The following is a 14825-nucleotide window of genomic DNA, read 5'->3' as shown; positions in this document are numbered from 1 at the left end:
GATAGTCCACTCTCGAGGGACAGGGGAGCAGATACATTCAATCCTGGGTAGTCAACATGTTTGGACTGACCTTTCCCGTGCTTCTGGCTTTGGCGGTTGCTCTGCCCACAGCGCAGAGCATTACCGTTGCACCTCAGCACCCGTTTAGGCCCTTCCCCCTGTCCCAACCGAGGCACAAGGTCTGCCATGTTAAGTCCCATGGCAATGGAAGCGATGATTCCACGTTCATCTTACAGGCAATCGACCAATGCAACAATGGAGGTCATGTCGCCTTCGACAAGAACGTGACCTACACCATCGGAAAAGCAATGGACTTGACTTTCTTAGAGCACATCGATATTGGCAAGTCAATCGTGCAACCTTTCTAGATAATGGCCCCGAGTAATCTAATGACAGACAGACATCCAAGGCAAGATCAACTTCACCAATGACCTGACCTACTGGCAAGACCACTCGTTCAAATACGCCTTCCAGAACAGCTCCAGCTTCATCCAGATCGGCGGTACAGATGTCAACATCTACGGCGGAGGAGAGATCAACGGGAACGGGCAGCTCTGGTGGGACACCAAGATTGATGATCCGACCCTCCTACGCCCGATCCTGCTTACCTTCCTTGGGCTGCACGGGGGGTCGGTGTCCAGCATCACCCTGCGAAACCCTCCCAATTGGTTCCAGCTCGTTGCCAACTCGAGCGATGTTGTTTTTGACGGCTTGCTCCTGAATGCCTCGTCGATCAGTGGGAATCCTTCGGCGAACTCAGGTAAGTCAATCACTCTATGCTTGTTCTCTCTTGATTACAGGCCTAACTTGTATAGATGGCTGGTGCGTACCGCTATATTATCTTATGCTACACTCTGTAGTTCTGACTAGGCAGGGATACATACCGGTCCGATAACATTGTGATTCAAAACTCACGCGTTTTCAACTCTGACGGTGTGCTTGCCTTGATTGCCCTAACCTCCAAGCATCCCACAGTAACCCTAGGTACCAGACTGCGTCTCCTTCAAGCCCAACAGCACCAACATCCTCGTCCAGAACCTCTACTGCAGCGGGTCCCACGGCATCTCCGTCGGATCTCTCGGGCAATACCTCGGCGAAGTAGACATTGTGGAGAACGTTCTTGTGTATAATATCACCATGGAAAACGCCACGGTATGCAACCAAGTGGTGACTCCGTCTTCCCCCTCCTTTACAGCCCGCTTCTAATATACAATGTTGATAGGACGGCGCCCGCATCAAGATCTGGCCCGGCGCCATCGGCAACGCAACAGACGCCGGCGGAGGAGCAGGATACGTCAGAAACGTCACGTACGACGGGATGCACAATGCCAACAATGACTGGGCGATTGAGTTGACGCAGTGCTATTATGCGCTGAATCAGACGGCCTGTGATGAGCATCCGGTTTGTGTTTTTTTCTCTTTCTCGTATAATATGGCGAACGTGTGATTTGCTAATTGTAGACTGTTTATGGTACCGTGTAGGCTTCGCTCATCATTGAGGATATCCTGTTCAAGAGCTTCGATGGGACGACGAGCACCAAGAGGGCGCCTTATATAGCGACGCTTGTGTGCTCGAGCCCGGAGGTACGAGCCCTTGCTTCCTGCCCGTACTCAGTGTTTTCGGCTAGCCAAGGGAAGCTGTGTGAGAATGTCCGCGCGGAGGGCATCAACGTCCTTAGTCCTTCGGGTACGGATAACGCTATTTGTACGAATGTAAGTTGACTGGAGCTCATGTTTAGGAGGACAGGGCTGACAGATGCTAGATGGATAGTTCCCTTCTCGAGCTGAACTGCACGCCAGGATGACTATGACTGGTCCTTGTGTGTCAAGGCCTGGCTTATAAGACACTTCGGAATCATTGTACTGCTTTTGTTTGCGGTAGTCTCGACCATTTGTCGCCTGTACTGCGTAATGATTGTAGTCGAGTAGTCGAGGTCGCTCATATCTTTCAAAGTTGTATATAACGTTCCCGACGTGACCATCCTCTCGATATCTTGGGGAGTAGAAGAACACGCTATAGCCAATTGGTTTTTTTTTTTTTTTTCTTTTCTTTGAATCCAGCGGACATGCCAATATATCGCACACTCAATCTGTACCAAAGTATGGTAGGTAGATGCCGGACCTTGAGCCATAAGCACGACGCATATTACTGGCACCAATGGGACTTCCAAGGTTGAATTAAATATTGCATAGACGGACATTACAAATGACACAAGAGCAACTAGTGCAAATCAAAGCAACCAAACCGTACTCGCACACGATCATGGTACCTCCACAGCCTATCCCGACGCACCCTCAGTACAGGGATACCCAATATCCCCATCCACATTAGCACAGAGGAGCGTCACCCCCCCATCCGGCGCCGTAACATTCAGCCCAGAAACACTGATCCCACACGTCCCGCCAACAGAGCAATCCAGATTCCCAATGACATCGCCATAATGCCCGCTGGTCGTGCCAGTGATGTTACTCCAGACCACGTCGCTCAGCGTGGCCGTACTAGGGTACTCCTCACAATACTCCGCCGTAGCATCATAGCACGTCTGGATCTGCAGCGCATAGTGACACCCCTGACTAACAATATCCTTGAACGTGATATTCCTTACGCTCGCAGAGCCGTGGTCCGGGCCTGCCGCAAAGATCTTGATCCCGGTGGCTTTGGTGGCGTTGATCATGACCGCGCGTTCGAAGATGCTATCGACGACATAACCTCTTGTCCCATGCTCCGACGCAAGACTCCCCAGCGAGAGGCCATGGCTGCCCACGCAGGTGACATCGCGGACGGCCACATGGTCGCTCTCGTTCTTGAGCGCGACGCAGTCGTCCCCGTTGGTTATGTGGATATTCTCTAGCGAGATGTACGACACAGCGCCGAGGTCGAACCCGTCCGTGTTGCCGGCGACATTGGCCGACGTGCTGACGCTGTGCATGGTGATATTGCGGAAGGAGACGTTGGATGACCATCCCTCTGTGACGATGTGGGCGGCCGGCGCGTTGCGGATGGAGATGTCGTGCATGTCCAGATTTGTGGTTTCGTTGATGCGTAGGAGTCGCGGGCGCACGTACTCGCTGTTCGTGGCGATGTGGTCCCAGAAGACCTGCCCATTACCGTCGATAACGCCGCTGCCTGAGGGCGAGTGAATTGTCATCCCGTTGATTTTGCTGACAAGGATGGCTTCGGTGATTCCGTCCCAGTAGGTGAGGTTGGGGGTCACTTGGAGCGTGCCGTCGATGGCGAGGGTGTAGCCTATGCAGCCTTTGAAGTCGAGGAGGCTGCCGATGTTGTAGGTTTTGCCTGTTGGGATGTAGATTGACCCGTTTGGGCAGTTCTGGACGGCTTGCTCGATGGCTGGGGTGTCGTTGGGTGTGCCGGATGCTGGGGTGCAGGTTGGGGATACTGCGGCCCCGGTGGACGAAGGGTCGGCCTGGGCGAAGGCCAAGGAGGCCAGGAAGATTGGGATCAGACTTGGTAGCATTCTGCTTGTTTGAGAGCAGGAAGGATGGCGGGCAGTTAAGACAATGGCTGATGTTCCTCAAGGTGCTGGGATACATCCACGGAGAATCATACGACGATTTATACCTCCGACTGCCCATCAGATGGACATGGAGTACTTGTTGAGACACTCGCTTGCATCATGGGTCATATGAATTGACATGTGTATAGGGCTACATGGTCAGAGTATGGTAGTATACCGTGATGGGAAGTCGGACATGGGACTTGGCTGTCGTACATTGGGCACTAGCCTTGAACTAGAGCAAGGGGTGACATCAGCTGCATAATCAATCTAATCATCATTCAGGCTGATTGAATCTCTCGATCGCCGGATTTACTAAAAGAGGTGCCGGGGAAATTGTGGGCAACTCTCCGCCAATGTCTCCAACGCTGTTATCAGATCTTTTCCGCAGTAGACCGAGGTTAGCGAAAGCTTGAATTAACCTTTTACCCTGAAGGTCCGGAAGAATATGGACGGAGCAGGGGTACGAGTCGTCTTTGAAGGTTGCTGATCTTTCTCGTGCGAGGTTCCACCGATAATGACTATTCTCGGTGTATCTAGGCTGCGACGGCTTGGAGGACTTTGCGTAAGTGTTGTATGTGCCTCCAGTCCTGCCATCCATCAATCTAATTGCTAGCCCGTTGGAGGATTAATTACGAGGGTCATTGCGAGTCAGCATCCACGACCCTCAGCAGACCCACCACTTGATCGTGCTCATGTTTCAGGATCCGCACAGCCTGGAACGGCTGAAGAAAGATCCTTCGGCTATAGCGCAGACTACCTGTTTATCTTCAACCTCTTGGGGCATCAAAGCCCGAGGGGATGTTCAGGAGCAGTTGACCTCGGAACCTGTGCCCACGATCTTATCTGCCGCTGCCTGCCAAACCATAGCTTGAGCGAACTGTCTGATATTTTGTGACTAAGGGATGACCGCCGTTGGAGTGGAAGTCTTTTATAATCGAAATTGAATTCTCTGATGGTCTGCCTACTCTTGTGCGTATGACACTGTCTGAAAGGGCCATGTACATTCCATGCTAGGGTATCTCCAGATACATACATTGCACTACCAACATACTCAACCCCCAATAACCTCCTTTTAGCCGCTAGCCCCGTCTGTACATTCAATACCAATGCCACTTTCCGTATTCGCACACAGAAACTCCGTACTGCCCCCCGTCGAAACAACATCCACATCAACCATGGCAATATCACAGCTCCCAGCCGCAGGACAATCGATATTCATAGCCACCGGCGCATAATGGTCACTAGTATACCCGCTCATATTCCTCACAACCACATCCTCAATTAACGCAGTGCTCGGGTTCTCAGCGCAGTAGTCCGCATCCTCCTCATAGCACGTCTGCACCTGGAACGCATACGCGCAGTTCTCAACGACCACATTCTCCCAGGTAACATTAGAGACAACCGCAGAGCCATGCTCGCTCCCACCAGGGAAGAACTTGATCCCCGCCGCCTTGGTGTTATTCACCATCGTGATCCCCGAGTAGAACCCGTTCGACACGGTATCCGTGACGCCCGGCGTGCTGGCCAGCGAGCCGAGCGACATCCCGTGACCCCCGACACACGTCACGTTGTAGACCTCCGTGTAGTTGGCGCCGGGCTTGAGGACAACGCAGTCGTCGTAGTTGGTGATGTGGACATCCCGGATTGTTACGTAGGTCGATGTGCCCACGTCAAAGCCATCTGTGTTCTGCGCCACAGCGTCGCTGGACGAGACGGCGTAGAGGACGAGGTTCTCATACAGCAGGTTCGTTGAGTCCCCGGCGATATGGTGGAAGGCGTTGGGTGCGTCTCTGAAGTAAATGTTTCGTACTGTCACGTCGTTGCAGGCGCTGAAGACTAGCATCGTTGGCCGGCTGTAGGAGTTGTCGGATGCGTAGAGGTCCCACGAGGCCTGGCCGTTGCCGTCGAATACGCCGTCCCCTGTGGAGGTGAAGGTTATCCCGTCGACGTTGCCGACTTTTATCATGGCCTCGACGCCACTCCAGTAGCTTGTGTCGTCGCTTGCTTGCAGGGTGCCGTCGAGCTGGATTGTGCACCCAGTGCATGCGCTGAAGTTCGTCATGGCTGAGTTGAGGTAGTAGGTTGTTCCGGCTGGGAGGACGATTGTTCCGGATGGACAGGCAGCGATGGCGGATTCGATGGCAGGGACGTCGTCGATGATGCTGCTGCCTCCTGCTGTTGGGGTGCAGGTGGCGTCTGCAACGGCCTGAGAAGGGGATGAGCCATGAGCAAGACTGGAAAGAGCCAGCAGTGCAAGGTGAAGCAACATGATGGGTTTCAAGACTCCCTTTGAGGCTGTGAGTCCAAGAGAAGTTCAGAAAGTAGAAGTTCACGTTTGATAGTCTGAGAAAGAATCGAGGAGGCGACCCCCTCATGTATAGGCATGTATAGGCGGCGGATTTCTCTTCAGGTTTCAATATATCCAAGTTCAGCCGATCCGTCTGCTTATGCCAATCTTCGTCCACTTTAGCCAGTTCTTGAATACCCACCCATATAGCCAGAGGTTTCAGCCGGATTCTGCCATATTGGCCTATTCACAGGATGGGCCGGATTTTGCACATCCCTACTCAAGTCGATTAGGCCACCGGAGAGCTTTACGTCAATTTGGCCATTTGCCTAAAAGACCTTTCTGGGTAAACAAGCCCAAAGAGACGCGTAATGCTGACGAACTTGGCACGGCGCGAGGTACACCACCAACCCTCAATCTTGTAGGAGGGTCGGCAAGGAGTGTGAAACATGAGCAGGAGCTAGAAGCAGGGAGTAGATTACCCCTACTTCAGAATTGGTCGAGAATCTAACTAGAATTATTTCTTGCCCTGAATACACGGCTGGCCCTCGGACATGGCAGATTCAGGCACGACCAACTGCATCAGAGAGACCGTGAGTCAGACCATTAATATACTGCGCGGAGAGAAGGAATCGTGGAGACAGATTGCTATTAGATACGGTTCGTGCATGAGTTACTAAGCAATCATTCTCAAAAAATAAGACCACTTTGCTAACAGAACTCCGCGAATTGACCAATCCTGCCGCTAGAGTTCAATGTTTCCATTGATAAAGCCCTAATAATCACTGTCGATCCAATCATATCCATTTGGCCAGAGCTGCTCCTTCGTGACAGCAGCAGTAGCACTCGTTTCGTACAACCGTTCAGTAGTCGAAGCCCCAGCACCTGTATTTTCGAACTCTTCAAACGTCCTGTCCTGCTAATTAGCATCATCTAATCGTGATATTCTTGAAAGGGATACTCACGGCGTCGCATTCTCCGCCATGGTCGTCCAGCCCTCGGGATTAATAATGTCGGAGAGGTCACAGAACTGGTAGATGACTCGGGCCTCGACGTCCCAGGGCCGGCCGAGATAGACCTTCTCCGTCAAGTCATAACCCGCAGCCGCGGCGATCTACCATAGGTACTCGAGTTATTTCTGCTTGTTCGACATGGAGAGAACTGCACTGGGGAACTCACCGTCGAGTTGTTAAAGACGTACCAGCTTGTCTCTGTATCCAGCGCGCGGTTCATGGCCGTGATTGCGCCGCCCCCGTTGGATGCAATCTCGTACTGTTCAAACCATGCGGAGGCTTTGCCGAAGATGTAGTCCACCGCGCCTGTCACGGACGATTATGTGTCAGCCATTTACGATGGACTTCATCGCAGTATAAAAGGATGCAGCCGTACCTTCGATATAGCAGTGCGAGTAATACTGGTCGCCAGTCTTCGCATATAGCCTGTTATGCCCCGTTAGTACTAAGTGGGGTGGCTCTGTTCACTCATGGTAGACTCACGTATCCTGGTATCCGTAGAAGCTACAGCCATAATATGCCTGTCTGTCGCCGCTTGCCGTCAAAGCCACAGCTTGCCATTAAAAGGAAATGGCAAGCTCGAGCAACGTACCTACGTAGTGGACAATGACATGACCTACCTGAGCTCCGTAGCCATACATGTTCTCAACATCGATGTTGTAAATGCTGAAGTTGGCGCTCTTCGCGTTGATGGCGCTATTTAGATCAAGAGTGCCGGCTTCGGGCGAGGATATGTTGCGCGTGATGGTCACCGTGTTCTTCTCGTATGTCGTGACACTGTCAAAGCAGGATTAGCTCTTGTAACCACAATTGCCTTCAGCGTCAAGGGGAAACGCCTACTCTTCGGTATATCCGTACAAGGTCAGAGCCCCCTCATAGCTGACCGTGAAGCTCTCGTTGTATGGATGCTCGTTTCTCAATAGCAACAAAAAAGAACGCGCTCAGCACTCAGACCTCTTAGTATAATAGTATTGGGGCCTACAAAATCACCTTTCTAGCCCTTCTACTCTTCTCGATCGGTGAGACTAGATCTCAGACGTTTTCGAAATCTGCTCTAGACTTCGAACGCAAACAAACAAGATGACCTGTAAGTCCCTTTCAAACCAACTGAAATTTCTGCTGCTTATAGATATTCCAGCTGCCGTCGATGTCAAGGTTTCGAGTGCGAGAGTCTTGGTAGACATCACTCCCACTACAGCCTCGGTCCCATCCTCGCCAGCAACGGAGATCACTGAAATTCTGGAAATTTCAGCGTCGTTGAAGAAGGCGACGCTTCAAGAGCATCCCGACTGCAATCTGGTAACAACAGATGCCGAAGTAGCCAATCGTGTTGAATTGCTGGAAGTCAATTCATCTCGAGAGCTTAGGTCAACACGGCCTAAGGTTAGGAAGGCTTGAGAGGTCAACCATCCGTAACAATCGACTTCTACAAACGCAAATGCTGACCAGCTATTTAAGAAGTCTTGGGATCGCCATCTTTGACTTTGTCGAAGGTGACTGAATGCACTCCATTCTACCACCAACCAAGGCTCATCAGCTCATGACACAGTGGTTATAATGTTGGACAATTCATCTATGACATACTGCCTACTGGAAAACCCCTCGCACATCAGCGTATCACTTAATAAGAGAAAATTGGATCTCAGAAAAAGCTTCCAAACCGCACAAACATTCTATATCTCGAACTATGAAGCTTGGATCTAGGGGTAGCATCAATTCAACTGCAGAAAGCCGCTACTGCTACCAGACCCAGCGCTTTCCTCACTCCTTTCACTCGATCCGCCAGAAATGATTCCCCACTGACGCATCCAATTGCTGATCCATAGCGTATTCACACACCCTACACCCCGAAGCAAAGGGCTCGCCTCTTGTGCACGGATGGGGAGTAACAAACGAGCCTCGACCGACTCCTGAACCGCTCGTTTGAAGAAATCAAGTAGTTTGGCTGCCGGGTTGTCTCGGGGATCGACTGTCGTTGTCTCGACGACTTTTTGCAAATTCTCTACCCAGATTTCGAAAGATACTGGCGTCATATCGAGCTTGTCGGGATAGCAGGCGAGCATTTCCGGCGCAATCTCAGACCAAGATGTCCATGATGGGTTGATGACGTGGTAGACGTGTGTCCTGGAGGACGACTGCGTTTTTGTTGGCTCCGTCGAGTAACGCAGAATCTCAAGCAAGATTTTGGAGAGCTTGTCGACTGGGATCCAGTCCAGACGGTCTCTAGATGGGAAGCTTATTGGGAACGTCTTCATGTGGGCCGAAGAAATGAATATCTGGTGGATAGTCAGCTGTGTTTCCACCGCACATAGGGATAGGACAAGGGCAAGGCGGTACCGAAGGAATGTATTCGTTTGGATTCCATAAGCCCAGAGGTTGTTCGATTGGACCTGCCACTATGCCGACTCGGCAGCAGGCAGATCTTACTCCGGAAACCTTTGCTGCTTTGTCGAGAAGACACTCTGAAATGAGTTTCGACTGGCCGTATCCCATATTCGCAGCGACCTGGTAGTCATGGATTGGCTCTTCGGGCACGGGGCGTGGCGAGTCCCAGGAACCAACGGCGGAGACACTGGAGATAAACGTGATGAATGGATGCAAGTCAGAGGCATGGGAGAAGTCAATCAGATGGCGAACTCCTCGAATGAATGGCTCGAAGCTGGAGATGTTCCAGTTGAAATTGACCGCCCATTGATTATCTGCTCACGGTGAGTGCCCGGTTAAGATGTGATCATGGGAATCTTTCTTACGAATCACATGGGTTACAGTCTGGAGTAGTCGTTCATATATCGGCTCCTGAAGACCGAATTTTGGCTCTGAGAGGTCTGCCTGCAGAAACTCCTCGCCGTTGAGATCTATAGTGTTGAGGCCTCGTTGCGGGCCAAGCTGGGCGTGTCGATGGACAGCGTCCGCACTCCGATCGAGACAGACAATGCGAAGCACCCTATCATCCCTTTGGAGCTCGTCGAGAAGATATGATCCAAGAGAGCCTGTGCTTCCTGTGAGAAGAACGACCATGTTTTCTGAAGGAGGTGGAGGGTGTCCGTTTGACTGAGGCAGGCCAGCAGAATATTTCTGAAACAGTCGGTTCATTTGCTCCAGTAGGGAGTTTTCGTTAGAGGAGCCGTTGGCCTTAATGGGAATGCTATCTGATGACAGCATGCCTTCCAATTGTTCCAGAATATGACCAGCCAGCTGGTCAACAGTCGGATGGGTGTAAATCGAGGTTGAAGGAAACATCCCCACGCTCTTATCTCCCAACCCCAGCTCTCTGGCCTGGAAGCGCAATTCTCGAGCAATCTGAATGACCTGCAATGAATCCATACCCGCAGCGAAAAAGTCGGTGTCGGGTTGGAGGAACTCTAAAATCGTGACTTCCTTTATCAACCGCTGCAACCACGAAGCAACGCTGGGTAGACTGTCGAGCTGCAAAGCAGGGAGATCCAGGAACTCGGAGTGCTCAACAGCCTCATCGGCCATTTTGTATAACTCCTCAATCTCCTCCTCATACAATTGAAAGGTGCCCTTTCGCTGAATCTTTCCTTGTCCCAGATACTTGATCGGTTTGGAAGAGTCCGCGAACAGAATATGATACTGATCCAACTTCCCATGTGCAGGCGCATGTGTATTGGCCTCAGCAATGGTATATTTCATGCTTTCCAGCAATTGATACCTTTCCGTCGAGTCGCAAGGCGGGTCACAGAGCAAGTCAATAAGCACAGCAGGCTGGAACTTGCCCTGGCCAACGACCATGGCTCCCTTGACGAGCGGATGGCTCATTAGCGTCGCTTCGATCAAGGCAGGAGCGATCTTTTCGCCATTGCTGAGGACGATCACGTCGTCTTTTCGGCATTGGAACATGTATAGGAATGGCTTGGACGGGTCCGGATGCCGTGAGTACAGGTCTTTCATTGACCATTCCTCAATCTCAGGGAATGTGTTGAACACTCCCTGGTAGAGCTTCAACTTTGGGTCTCGGACAATGAAGAGCTCGTATAGTCCGTCCAGCGCCTCCCTCATTTCGATACCGGAGTGTGTTGGGTGCCAATGAAAGTACGGCCAGTCGTCGATGGAAGGGGATAGTCGTTGCAGACAGGCAGTTTCGGTTGCCCCGAGATTGCAAATGACGCGTGTGTGCTTGGATATAAGGTCGCCAGCTTTGTGGGACAGCGGAGCTAAAGGAAATCAACATCTTGAATCTGTGGTCAGATGATAGAACGAAAAACATACCTCCACTGGCAACAACATAATGGAGCCCATTGACCCTCTCGAGCGTCTCCAGGTCACGGCATAGCTCCTCATATATCGACGGAGCTCCCATGGAGGCATCCACATTAGCATACTGATGCATCTGATCTGCATATGTAGCATTGGGAACCACCTGAGGCGCACCGTACACCAAGGTAACACCCAGCAGCATAGCCCACGTTATACCAGCATTCAGCCCACTCGTATGAAAAAGCGGCATAGAGGTATACGCTCGGCGAGACTGCTGATATACCTCTGTCGTCGGCACATAGCCATCAACATGGGGAATGGTCCTCCACGCTTCATATGTGCTAAGGATGCCGACCCTCCAAGTGATCGGTTTAGGAAGGCCTGTTGATCCTGTCGTATGAAGCACCAAGCAGGGATCAGACCAGGCTTCCTCAAAGGTCTTGTTGTAGGGATAAGTCGCCACTGGGTAGTCCAGGAGGAAGTCCTCCAGCTCCGGGACGACCCAGGAGAGCATCGGCCTCTCTTTCAAGATAGCGTCAATGTTCGCCTCCTTGGCTCGGAGAAATACATGGCAATCAACGCCGGCGAGGACGTTCACATGAGCTTCGACATTATTTCGTGGGGACACAAATACCATCTAGGAAACCAATTAGTATCTCATCATACAAAAAGCAAGCAGTCAGGTAAACTGGACTATAGATTACCTTATAGCCAACTTTGATAGCTCCGAACATGAACAGAAAGTAGCGTATATCACCTTTCCACGCTAAGGTCAGAACGATCCACGAAAAGATGACAGAAAAAAGCACTCACTGGGACCCATGTACCCAATAGTTTCGAAGTTCTTGGGAGGCCCCAAGAAGTACCTAAGGTACCAGCTCACTCTATTGACTGCATTGGCAAAACTTTTGCAGGATACGTCCACGAAGCCATCCTGAGGCCTGGACGTCTTCGGGTAGGCGAAGAGTGGATGGTCAGGGACCACATTTGCCAGCTCATCTGGAATCAAATGCACAAGTCGGTCTGGCCGTGCATTGGCGGAATGAAAGATAGGGTGAATGTCCTTGCGGAGAGGAGCCGCTTCGGACATGATGGAAGATATTTGAGCTATGCTCTGCTAATGAACAATAAGGGTACTAGGAATAGCCATCTGGTTAAGTAAACAGATGGAGAGGACGGGTATGAAGATGCATTCGTTTAAGGAACCGTTTATACCTCTCCTTTGATAATCAGATTCGGCTCTGATTATGTCTCCAATCTACCGTCATAGATCTTTCGGGTTAGCCTACGCGAAGATAACCTCAACTCCATCTGCAGTGGCATGACAAAAGTTTGAGTCGCCCCACTACAGGCGCTAATACCGTGCTTACTCATCTGACGCCCAAACTCACATGCCGCCCAAAATTCGACCCCCACCACGATGAAAAATTAAAGCAATTCAACGTAATATTAAATATATTAAAACCTAAGATTTTAGTAATAAATTTATTATTAACTAAAATCTTTATATAGTAATTTTAGGACTCCCAAAAGCACTATGGCAGTTAAATCTCGCGGCCTTAATAATTTAGGTAAACAGGCAAGTTGTCAGGAAACGCGGCCAGCGCGGACTGATGTCAGCTAATAGATCTGTTATAATAATACGGTGTGACTGGTTATCATGTTAAAAAACTGGAGTCACGGGATAATCTAACCTAATTATATTAAGGGTATAATGCTAGTCTAGGAAAGGACTATAGTTATATTAGTAGTATAATATTATTAAATTATTAATTTAAAATATTATATTACTAGTTTAAAATATTAGATAAATAATTTAATAAAAATTATATATTTAAAAAACTATCTTTATAGTATTAGATAGCTTTAGTTATTATTTATTATTTTTAAAAACTAAGCTACCTTACCTTTTAATTTTTTATTTAGTCTTTTATATAAGCTCTTTAACCTTAAGACTTGTACCTTCACCTCTTACACACAGAATACCCTTAAATCCCACTGGTTTAAGACAGATCAGCAGGCTTTATCTGACACAAGTTAGGAATAACTTTACAGCCAGAGGGGGTCTTTTTTTTCTTACAGGATGCCTTTAAAGTTACTAAAGGATTACTCTTGCCTAGTTTAGTTAATTTAAAGCTTTCCTAAAGTTATATTTTTATATCTTTATTTATACATGCCTGCTGCTTTTAATATTTTTTTTGCTTATTTAACTCTGCTGCTTTAAGGCATTATTTTTATATATTTATAACTTTTATTTTTATATTTTTTTTATTTATTTTTTTATTTATTACCTGTGTATTTTATCCTTTTCCTTTCTAGCCTTTTTTTATTATATAGCCTTATTCTTTTATTTTTAAAGATCCCGCGCCTGCTGGATCTTCCCTAAAGAATAAAAAATTATATTACCATTCTCCGGTGCCTGGAGTTAAAGAGTAAGTAGCTTTTCTATTATCTTTTTTTATTAATAAATACCTTCTTAAGGCCCTGAGCTTGTATCTAGAGGAGTATATGGTTTATACAGAGTATATTTACTATAGTCTAAAGTTTTTAAAAATTTTTAGGCGTAGGCGTGTTTTTTGCCTTTTTAATAAGTTTTTAAATATATTTTATATCTTTTGCGTGTAGTACTTACCTTGCTAGCTTAATAAATTTAAGAGTTTTATTTATATTCTTCCTGAATTATTTTAGTACTAACTTAGGATCCCAGGGGAATAAGCTAGTTAATCTTTATAAATTTTTTATATTCTTTGCGCTTAAGGCCTTGCTCCAGGCCTTTTAAAATAGCTTAAACAAGTCTTACTTTATAATTATGCTAAGGCCTTGGCAGGAATATAAGAATATATTTAGTTTATTATTATACACCCTGGTAAGAGGAGAGAAGATCCTAATATTTAAAGGCTGTAGTAAATATACTAAATAAGGCAGATATATGGCCAATAGTATTTAATTTACTTTAAAGTAATTTAAAAAATATACTATAATATAAAACCCATGGCTATTTAAAAAAAGCCTTTAACACCTCCTTGTTTAATCCCTTGTTTACTTATTAAAAATATTATAAACCCATATTATTTCTATATTATTATCTATCCAGCCTAATATAAAAATGGTAAAATAATACTTATAGGCCTTGGAATTAAAGTCTTAAAGCCAGGTATCTTATAATTTACTTATAATTAACTAGTATATAAGGCCTAGAGGCAGCCTTTTTTATTTGTTAATATATATATATAATAGTTATTTATTCTTAATTTTTATTTTAAAGATATTATTTAAGGTCTTTTTTAAAATAGGCCTTTTTAAAGAAGATTCTCTTACTTTTTAAGACTATTTTAATAAGAAATCCTTTCTTATTCATGTTATAGGTATTCTCGGCCCGGATATTATATTTATTGATTTTACGCCTTAAGCAGTTAAAGTATAAAAAGTATTTGTATATTAATTTAGTCTTTTTTTAAAAAAATCATAATTATATAAGCACTTATAAGTTTATCTTTATATTTATTAAGCCAGCGCGAAACCTAGTAAGTTTTTAGCTCTTTTTAAGTAATCTTACCTGCAAAGTTCTTAATTATATTATTGTCAGATAAAGCCTGCCAATCTGTCTTAAACTAGTGGGATTTAATAATATTTTATATGTAAAAAATAAAGGTATAAGTCTTAAGGTTAAAAAGCTTATATAAAAAACTAAATAAAAATCAAAAGGTAGGGTAGCTTAGTTTTTAAAAATAATAAATAATAAATAATAATTAAAATTATTTAATATTATAAAAATAGTCCTTTAAATAT

The 14825-nt window shown here is 47.1% G+C and overlaps 4 protein-coding genes across 4 annotated transcripts; 1 reads left to right on the top strand and 3 right to left on the bottom strand.

Moving 5' to 3' along the window:
- Positions 1–56: 56 nt before the first annotated feature.
- On the top strand, positions 57–1805 carry BDW74DRAFT_168382 (uncharacterized protein; the record flags this gene model as incomplete). Its single annotated transcript, XM_073726817.1, has 7 exons — positions 57–342; positions 401–760; positions 871–933; positions 992–1152; positions 1223–1402; positions 1483–1713; positions 1764–1805. The coding sequence occupies 7 exons, from the start codon at positions 57–59 to the stop codon at positions 1803–1805; spliced, it is 1323 nt and encodes a 440-aa protein (XP_073583060.1).
- A 474-nt stretch (positions 1806–2279) lies between these two features.
- Positions 2280–3476, bottom strand: BDW74DRAFT_168381 (uncharacterized protein; the record flags this gene model as incomplete). Its single annotated transcript, XM_073726816.1, has 1 exon — positions 2280–3476. The coding sequence occupies one exon, from the start codon at positions 3474–3476 to the stop codon at positions 2280–2282; it is 1197 nt and encodes a 398-aa protein (XP_073583059.1).
- A 1114-nt stretch (positions 3477–4590) lies between these two features.
- On the bottom strand, positions 4591–5787 carry BDW74DRAFT_178916 (uncharacterized protein; the record flags this gene model as incomplete). The annotated part of the gene is made up of 1 exon (XM_073729318.1): positions 4591–5787. One exon carries the CDS (start codon positions 5785–5787, stop codon positions 4591–4593), a length of 1197 nt encoding a protein of 398 aa, XP_073583058.1.
- Positions 5788–8530: 2743 nt separating this feature from the next.
- On the bottom strand, positions 8531–11859 carry BDW74DRAFT_168379 (uncharacterized protein; the record flags this gene model as incomplete). The annotated part of the gene is made up of 6 exons (XM_073726814.1): positions 8531–9094; positions 9156–9517; positions 9569–10993; positions 11049–11673; positions 11741–11793; positions 11850–11859. 6 exons carry the CDS (start codon positions 11857–11859, stop codon positions 8531–8533), a joined length of 3039 nt encoding a protein of 1012 aa, XP_073583057.1.
- Positions 11860–14825: the final 2966 nt, after the last annotated feature.

This window comes from Aspergillus multicolor, assembly GCF_047715735.1.
Source record: "Aspergillus multicolor strain CBS 133.54 unplaced genomic scaffold BDW74scaffold_15, whole genome shotgun sequence".
Lineage (NCBI taxonomy): Eukaryota > Fungi > Ascomycota > Eurotiomycetes > Eurotiales > Aspergillaceae > Aspergillus > Aspergillus multicolor.
Note: the sequence above shows the minus strand (reverse complement) of the source record. Positions and strands in the feature narration are given on the sequence as shown.